The sequence below is a fragment of the Lactuca virosa genome, chromosome 7 (genome assembly GCF_052849685.1).
Source record: "Lactuca virosa cultivar CGN04683 chromosome 7, Lactuca_virosa_CGN04683_v6, whole genome shotgun sequence".
Lineage (NCBI taxonomy): Eukaryota > Viridiplantae > Streptophyta > Magnoliopsida > Asterales > Asteraceae > Lactuca > Lactuca virosa.
In genome coordinates, this window is record NC_136432.1 from 230,136,292 (window position 1) to 230,145,235 (window position 8,944).

At 33.1% G+C, this 8,944-nt stretch overlaps 2 protein-coding genes across 2 annotated transcripts; both read left to right on the forward strand.

Annotated features, from left to right (window-relative positions):
- The first annotated feature begins 658 nt into the window (after positions 1 to 658).
- On the forward strand, positions 659 to 1,827 carry LOC145123823 (copper-transporting ATPase PAA1, chloroplastic-like). Its single transcript, XM_079059034.1, has 4 exons — positions 659 to 1,010; positions 1,264 to 1,317; positions 1,420 to 1,573; positions 1,673 to 1,827. The coding sequence occupies exons 1-4, from the start codon at positions 717 to 719 to the stop codon at positions 1,678 to 1,680; spliced, it is 510 nt and encodes a 169-aa protein (XP_078915160.1). The 5' UTR covers positions 659 to 716; the 3' UTR covers positions 1,681 to 1,827.
- A 1,563-nt stretch (positions 1,828 to 3,390) lies between these two features.
- LOC145125720 (uncharacterized) lies at positions 3,391 to 4,717 on the forward strand. Its single transcript, XM_079061142.1, has 3 exons — positions 3,391 to 3,629; positions 4,194 to 4,350; positions 4,474 to 4,717. The coding sequence occupies exons 1-3, from the start codon at positions 3,450 to 3,452 to the stop codon at positions 4,605 to 4,607; spliced, it is 471 nt and encodes a 156-aa protein (XP_078917268.1). The 5' UTR covers positions 3,391 to 3,449; the 3' UTR covers positions 4,608 to 4,717.
- Positions 4,718 to 8,944: the final 4,227 nt, after the last annotated feature.

An 8,944-nucleotide genomic window follows, 5' to 3' on the forward strand; every position in this document is an offset into this window, starting at 1 on the left:
CCTGACGTCCAAGGTGGGGGAATTGATAGAGAAAACATACAAGGCATAGAATGGGGTCCAGAAGCCGTTGAGTATATGCGTGTTTTGCGTGATCAGATTGCAAATCGACTACTTTCACCTACTTTACATTAAATTATTATGTTATTTTAAATTTCATTATGTTTTTATTTGGATATTAAATGATTTATGTTTAATTTACATTTTGTATGACATTTTTTATTTTTGTGTAATTTACATTTTTTATGACAATATGTATGTTTTATAATTATTCAGCAACTTAATTAATCCATCACTATATATAACAGCAGGGTAAAATGGTCATTTTTCATCACTCAGCACATTCAGTCAGATGGACAATCAAACAACATGATTTCTTACTCAGTCAGGATTTCTTTCCCAGACAGAACTTTCCCAGTCAGCATTTTCTCAGTCAGCAACTATCAAACGGGACCTAAGAGTTAGACGATTAAAGTCAAAAATTCGGTGATATTTTAAAACTTATGCTTTAAATGACTAAATTAATACAAAATAAAAAATCAAATGAGAAAAACGACCTAAACTAAACAACCTTTACTTCGTTATTGTCGAAAATTTAAAAATACTTTTAAAAAATCGGCTAAATTCACAGTAATATTTTCCATCGATAAAATCATAAAATAGATTTATAAGCAGTGGATAGATAGATCTCTCAAACCACTACCCTCCCCCTGCCAAAAATGGAGGTGACCTTGTCTGCAGCCATCTCCAATACCCTCGATTGCTCCGGCCAAACCTTCCGAAATCAATTAATTCTCCTCCACCCTCGACGAATCAACCCCAACCCGAGCGCTGCGTTTCGGCGATCATCAGTCAAGTTTGGCTTGAGGAATGCTGGAGCTGCGGTCTCTTCCGCTGCTTCCTTTGCTTCTCCTTCTGCTAATGGTCGGAAGGTCAAGTCGAATCTCATCGCTGCTGCTGCTGCTGATGATGTTTCGCCCTTATCGCCCGATGTGATAGTTCTTGATGTTAGCGTAAGTAATTTTCTCCCAAATCACTTTTGTATACTCCCGTTTTTGACAATTCATCGATAAAACGAGGATAATGATCTACGGAAACACACATTTTCTCATTAATCTATACAAAAGTTAGAAATCGCAAACAATATTGATTAAACGCATAACCAATTTCACCAATTTCGTAGAAGATTGACCCAAAATAGAATGGAGAATCAGGTGTAAATTGTAATGATCAATTTGTCTAGCTTATGAGCTTCATCTTTGATAGGGGATGACTTGTGGAGGATGTTCATCAAGTGTACAAAGAATTTTGGAGAATCAAGTATCTACTTCTTCATTCATTCATTCCTGTTTTAATCTTCTTGACATTTTCCTGAAAAAGAAAACAAAATCGTTTGATTTAAAAAGTTGTATACATGAATAGGCACAAGTGGCTTCTGCGAATGTGAATCTTGAAACAGCGACAGCAATTGTATTGCCTGTATCTGAAGCTACAGCTACACCAAATTGGAAGAAAGTAATTGGGGAAGATCTTGCAAAGCATTTGACAACTTGTGGATTTTCCTCTACCCTTAAAGGTAAAAATTAAAAATCTTTTTCACTGTAATTAAAGAAATCGACTTTCATATTGCAATCTGCAAAATTTTGACCTTTTTCTCCTTTTCTATTGTTTACAGAAGGATAGCCATCTTAGAAATGCAAAAGGGTGTTGTAAGAAGCAAACTTTTTTTAGTCTTTTTATAAACTTTTAAAAAATATCTTGTTATAAATACTGTTAAGATCTCTTGGCATTTATTGGTGATTTAATCTCAAAATGGAATATTTGGTGTAAGTTTTATGTTGTGTAGATGTAGAATTTCATTTCTTTACAACTATTTGTCTACATTTGTAGTTGTTGATGATGTTATTATTATATATATATTAAAGTTGTAGAAGAAAGGAATAGTGAAGTTGGTATATTTTGTTCAGGTTTGGTCTCTTGATTTACATATCCGGTCCCTTTACTTCTTTAATTAATTTATTCATGTCCTTTTGTTTGTGTTCCATTCAACTTCCCATTTTTTTGGCAGAATTGGTCCCTGTATTATTGTTGGAAGTTAGGAATACTAAATTTGGATGTTTTTTGGCAACTTTGCTCATTATTCTTTACCCATTTTGACACTTTTGGTCCTTGCAATCAATATTTTTACACTTTTTTGGAACCTTTTAATATTTAAAGTTTGGCCACAAAACTTTAACGGTTTGACAACTTTGATCCCTTTTCTAAAAAGTTGCTAATTCCTATCCCTTTAATTCTTTAGTCATGTTCACACTTCTGGTCCTTGCAGTCAAAACTTTTATATTTTTTGTCCGGGGCAAAACCCGGACTTTTCATCCTTGCACTTTCTATATCTGTCATATTTATCAATTCGGAAACAACATTGAAAGCTTCTGACCCCCGCGTAGCGGGGGTAACCTTTCTAGTTTAATTGAAGAATGTTGTAGATTCTATCATTTGTTAGTTTGTGTTAAGATTTTCATTTTTTGTTTATATTTGGTAAAAACTAAAAAGAACTGCCTTTTGTTGTAATATCAAATGGGATGTGTGCGTTTTTGTCTGTTATATATAGGGTTTTATACAATAAAGGCTCATTATTTTGGAAAATTTTTTAATAAAGTCGTAAAAGTTTTTTTTTTTAAACAGAAAAGTCTCGATTATTTAACATTTTGCGCAAATTAATGAAATTTTTTTTTATATTTTAACAGAAAATAGCAGATTATGTGATTTTTTTTTAAAATAATGAAATTTTTCTGTTTTAAAAAAAGACTTTTAGGACTTTATCAAAAATTTTCTTAAAATAATGAGATTTTTCCGCATAAAACTCATTATATATATACAAATAAGAAAATGAATTTAAAAATGTCTATTTAGTGGAAAAATTACGTGTAGTAGGTTTCATGGAATTAGAAAAGGAATGAAATGGTGTTTGTTGTGTAGGAATTAAAAAACGTATTTACCATTCACGAAGGAATGTAATTCCTTTTATTTTGTTAATTTTCATTTGATGGAAGTTTATAAGCCTTAAAAGCTTTATATAACATATTACACCGTATTTTTATAAAATATACTATTTTATAGCAAACTATATTCATTTATTCAGTAATTAGAAGATCGTGAAAACATCTTATTTATCAAAATGAATGTGTATATGTTACATCATATTTTCTATATATTCCATAAAAATATAACACTTGCTTCAAAAATCTAGCCTCTAGAAATGAACAAATACTTCTTCAACAACGTCAACTTGTAAAAAAAAAAAAAAAAAAAAAAAAAAGTATTATAAATATAGCGATATATTTCTTTTATGATTTTTTTTGGTAGTTTCTTTACTATTTTCTGTTGATAAAATATTAACCCGTTAACAAGACGAGAAGCCGGCAGTTGTTTTCATTCATTGTTGAGGAGCAACAATGGAGGACACAGAGAAAGGCAAAGGAAACCAGAGATGGAATTCCGCCATCGCCAATCTCACCGACTTATCTCACAATCTCACCTCCATTGAAACGCTACTCCTCAAGAGCGCTGTCTACGTCGATCCCAATACTTACAACAGAGCCTCCTTAACCTCCGAACAAGCCCGTACAATCAAGGTTCCGTTTCCGTTTCTTATTACCTGATTTCAACAATTTTTACAACTTGGCTTGTCAAATTAACCGATTCAACCACATTTCTCTGCCGATATATGATTTGATTGATAAATGGTAATCCACATGTTGATGATGTCTTATTGCAATTGAATTGTTTGAGTTTCAATCATTCGATTTCTTATAATCTGTTCAAATCAGAGAAAACTCGTATGATTTTCTATATCAGTTTCTGTGGCTGATTTGATTGGTGTTGTATGTTTGAAATTGGACCTTGCAGTTGAACTGTTTGAGTTTCAATGGAGGTCATTAATGTATCAAATCGCTAAAATTCGACTTAATAACAAATCCAGCAAGGCTTCTTATCAATGTTTGATTATGTATGATTGAAATTCAACAGTTAAGAGTTTCAATTTCTACATCGTCATTCTACTTTCATTTCATTGGAGATCAACTAGTAGGACAAAAATTATCAGATGCTGTTTTATCTGGGTTCTTTTTGTATTTCATTTCAAAAACATTGTGAGAAAAAAAAATCCTCTTTTTCATATGACTTTTTTTCGGATGCAGATTCTTGAGCAAAGAGTAGAGACATTAGAACGAGAGGTAGATGCTGCCATTTCAGCTTCAGCTCATGCTCGTATAGAAAAAAGAGAAGCTGAAGCAGGACAAAAGGCTGCTGAATTACAAGCAAAAGAGATGATAAAAGAGCTTGAAAACACCACAAGTATGCACACTCTATAACTTTTTTATTTACATCTTAATGTTGGTGGAACAATGTGGATTATCTTAGAGTTTGTTGGAAGAATTTCTTATTTTTATACTAACATTGTATTCTTCTTCATTATAGAGGTGTTTGAATTGCACATGGAAGAATTAAGAACAAAACAAGAAGAAATTTCAAAGAGGGACAAAGAGATTAAACTTCTGAAAACTGTTGTTAAGACACTTGGAGGAAACGATTTGCTTGAATCAAAGTTTTGATATTTAGTTTATGTTTTATAAATAGTAACATGAATAGAAAGGTGTACAATATTGAAGGCATGAGATATATGATACCATATATGATTAAACTAATTTTAAAAGCTTTAATTATTGGAAGAATGACTTACAAGGGTAACAAAGTATCATAAATGTACAAAAAAAATACCATTGAACTTTTCTTTCTACAAGTATTAGTGGCAAACTATTGTCTTTGTACACTTATGACAATTAAAGTTTACATTTTGTTCAAAAAATATCATTGATGTTGCCGGCATAACATGTTGCTAGCCACATGGCATGATATGTGTCATCCTACGTGACAGCTGACATAAATTTTGGTGTTGATGGTGTATACATTTTAACATTAAACTTTTTTTTTTGTATACATTTTATCATTAAACTTTTTTGTACATATTTTATAGTTAATCCTATATAATTTGTTCAAAAAATATGTATATTATAATATTAATTCGTATTTTTATTTATAGATAAAGTGTTTTTTGATGATAATTTTTTTATCTGAATACTAGTTATTGGTCAAAAGGTTTTATCTTATCGATCCATATAACTTACCTCATTAGTCTAGTATATTAGATGACATTTTTTTATTGAATACCAGTTCTACAAATCAAACAAATTGGTATCATAACGTTTGATGATGAATTCAAATAGTGATTCAAAGATGAGGTTTTTGGCTGGTTTTCTCAAGTGGGCAAAACGAAGCAACTCAGTGATAATGATTGTCATTTCACAAGTGATTCTTGATCAAGAAAATTATAGAGTCGATGAAATATAGTGTGTGGCTCCAAGTGTGTGACTCCATGGCTTCATCAAAATTCAGTTCTTGTAATTAAAGGCAATGCCAATTTTTTGCTTGCTCATTGTGAATTTCTATGTTTTCGATTTGTTTCGGTATGTGGAATCTGTTTACGAATCAATCTTATATAGAGGTGGATTTTTATGTCACACACCAAGTATTTGATTAAAATCCTCAAAGAAATTAAATGTGTTCTTGGATAAATAGTAGAGTCTAATGAGCATTTTGTATACAAACATGTATTTGGAAAACCCTAAGCCTTAGTATAAAGAACAAATATAACTTTTTTATCAATATTTCATACAACATTAGGGAGAAACATGTTGTTTAGGTATCAGTTATCCAAGATATGGTAAAGCCTCGGTAGGAATATTTTTTGAAAAGAGTTTTGTTAGCAATGATTGAAATTTTGGCCCCATAGATTGTGATATTAAAAAAAATGTATGTGGCTTTCTCATATACTAGACCAATGAGATAGGTTATTTGGATCAGTAAGGTAAAACTTTTTGACCAACAATTGGTATTCAGACAAAATAATTGTCATAAGAAACACTTTATCAATAAGTAAAAATACATATTACATTAAAATATATGTATTTTTGAATAAATTATGTAAGATTAATGTTAAAGTGTGTACAGAAAAGTTTAATGATAAAATGTGTACAAAAAACATTTAATGATAGAATATATACATCATCAACACTAAAATCTATGTTAGTTGTCACGTGGGATGTCACGGGTCATGCCACGTGGCTGGTAACATGTTGTGTCAGTAACACCAATGATATTTTTTGAGCAAAAGATCAACTTGAATGGTCATACATGTAGAAAGCCTATAGTTTGCAAGTAATAAGTATACAAAGAAAAGTTCATTGGTATTGTTTTGTTCTTTTTTTATACTTTGTTACATTTGTAAGTCATTTTCCCAAAAAATATATGTATACTTTTAAGATGTGATTTTTTTTAATAAAAACCTTAAATGAACCATTAATGATGTGACATATGTGTGTGTGTGGTGGGGGGGGGTCCACAAATCCACATAGACATGTACCATCAATACAAGTTTATTTACCAACACTTTTTTTGAAATATATTTTGAAGTATATTGTGAAATTCTGTAACATCCCAAAAATTGAAAGTAAAAAATTTCTTTTAAATCGATCAAAACAACCATTCATTCAGTTGGAAAACCCATCGTAACATAAAATGTGCCATACAATCATCAAGAGTACAAAATCAATCAAATCATGCGGAATACTGGTGGATGCAGTACAATCATGTCGAGCCCTTGTCCTTAGAACCGGAAGTAACTGAAACCATAAACATAAAACCGTAAACACAATGCTTAGTGAGTTCCCTAAAATACCTCATACCATACATGCATATCAATACGAAGTTGTACCGGGTCTATTTCACCCCGAGCCTATTTCACCCCCGAGTCTATTTCAATTTAATCGGTATTTTTCAAACGAACGGGTCTATTTCACCCTGGGCCTATTTAATCCCCGAGTCTATTTCAACTCAATCGATATTTTTCAACCGAACGGGTCTATTTCACCCCCGGATCTATTTCACCCTACATACAATCAACATACAGTCATATCAGCAAGAGTCACAAAGACAACAAGCACATGCAGGCATATCAACAAGTGTCACAGAGACATATATCATCCTACAAACATAATTTAGTGGTTCGGCATTGGTGCATTCGACCCACGAGTACAGTGAAGAGACTCACCTCTCAGTCAATACTCAGCTGCGACTGCTCTCACTGCCAGAAATACCGATGTTATGCACCACATATACCGTTACACAAGGTAAGCCCTTAACTCTTCTTCCAAAACTAGTAGTTTGACCAAAAGTCAACTCAAGTCAAAAAGTCAACGATCAACGTTGACTTTAGTCAACTACCACATCGTGGGCATCTATGACCACGCCGTGGCCTCATACAACAATACAAACGGCCATTTCCTAGTCGTCATGTCGTAGCGACCTAAGGTCACGCCGTCGGCACTGGGTTTCTAACAACTTAATAGGTTAAGCCATTTTTTTCGATTCTAAGAGCTCTAAAGCTCAGTTCTGGTCCATTCTATTGTCTAAATGGATAAAGTTTCCAACTTTATCCATTAAGACACCTAAATATATCATGATCCCAAACCCTAGGTCCAAATAAGGCAAAATACAACAAGGACTTAACCATTAATCCCTTAATCTGAAAAGTCCTTAACCCAACCACTCCAAAAGAGTTTCCAATACCAAATCTAGCATAAAGGTGGGTGCTATATAGACATGCATATCTAATGCATGTCTAACATCCATTTTAGGTCAAAATGAGCTGAAAGTGACCAAAAGGTCATGCAAGGTCAAGAACCCCAACCAAAGTCTATATCCATAAGATATATTGTTTATGGGACTCAAGAGAGTCATAAAGTTGCAACCTTTATTACTTCAAACCAACCAAACATTTCTTATTGACCAAAATATGATAAGAAACTAGATCTACAACCAAAGAATCATCAAGATAGAAACTTGAGGACTTACAAATGGTCTAGAGAGTGATTCCAAAGATGGAGATGAGTTGTTGCTTGATCTTTGGGCTAACACCTTCTTCTTCTTCCTTCAAAATGAAACAAAATACCACAAAGAGCTCAACACTCAACAAGGGAGGCTAGGGTTAGGGTTTTTGATCTTGAGAGGGTAATGGATGCTTAATGATCCTGAAACCCTAGCCATAAGGTCCTTTAAATAAGGCCCACAACCCAAGGATTTGGGTTTACTCCAAAAATAGTTGCCACGCCGTGGCGGGTCATTTAATTCCCACGATCATAAAAATACTACCACGTCGTGGTGAAGCTCCACCACGTCGTGGCCACCCAAAAATGAAAGTTTAACATTAATAAATTAACTCAAACCTGGAACGGGTGTTACAACTCTTCCCTAATTGAATCATGCTTCGTCCTCGAAGTTCGATGATGTAAATAACTTGGGGTAGTGCTCCCTCATCTCCTTCTCAGGTTTCCATGTCCATTTGTAACCCTTCCGGTGTTGCCATTACACCTTAATCAACTCCACTACATTATCGCACGAGGTCTTGGTCTTCTTGTCAAGAATTTCCAAAGGTCTCTCCACATAGTTCAGGCGCTCATTCACCTGAATATCATCCACTAGTACCACTACGGACCCATTGGCTAGGAACTTCCGCAGCTGAGAGACATGGAACTGTTGGATTAGGTGTCTAAGTCCATAACTATAATTGGTATGTACTTGACCCGATACAAGCATGGTCCATTTGGGTTGTAACACTCTGGAACAATTTGATAGGATGGATATTTGAGAAAGAGGTTAATGTGCTTTATTAATATATTATAAATATAATATATTAATTGAGAAATCATATTATTTAATTAGTATTGATCAAGAATTAATTTGGAATTAATTTAGTGATCAAAAGAGACTAATTAAATTAACGGGGACTGATTGTGTAAATCAGTGATATATATAGTTTGGGCTAATGATCCAT

Coding starts and splice junctions, on each gene's coding strand:
- LOC145123823 (XM_079059034.1), top strand. CDS start 717: ATGGAGGTGACCTTGTCTGCAGCCATCTCCAATACCCTCGATTGCTCC. Junction 1,011..1,263: donor TGATAGTTCTTGATGTTAGC/GTAAGTAATTTT, acceptor CATCTTTGATAG/GGGATGACTTGTGGAGGATG. Junction 1,318..1,419: donor AAAGAATTTTGGAGAATCAA/GTATCTACTTCT, acceptor ATACATGAATAG/GCACAAGTGGCTTCTGCGAA.
- LOC145125720 (XM_079061142.1), top strand. CDS start 3,450: ATGGAGGACACAGAGAAAGGCAAAGGAAACCAGAGATGGAATTCCGCC. Junction 3,630..4,193: donor AACAAGCCCGTACAATCAAG/GTTCCGTTTCCG, acceptor TTTCGGATGCAG/ATTCTTGAGCAAAGAGTAGA. Junction 4,351..4,473: donor AGAGCTTGAAAACACCACAA/GTATGCACACTC, acceptor TCTTCATTATAG/AGGTGTTTGAATTGCACATG.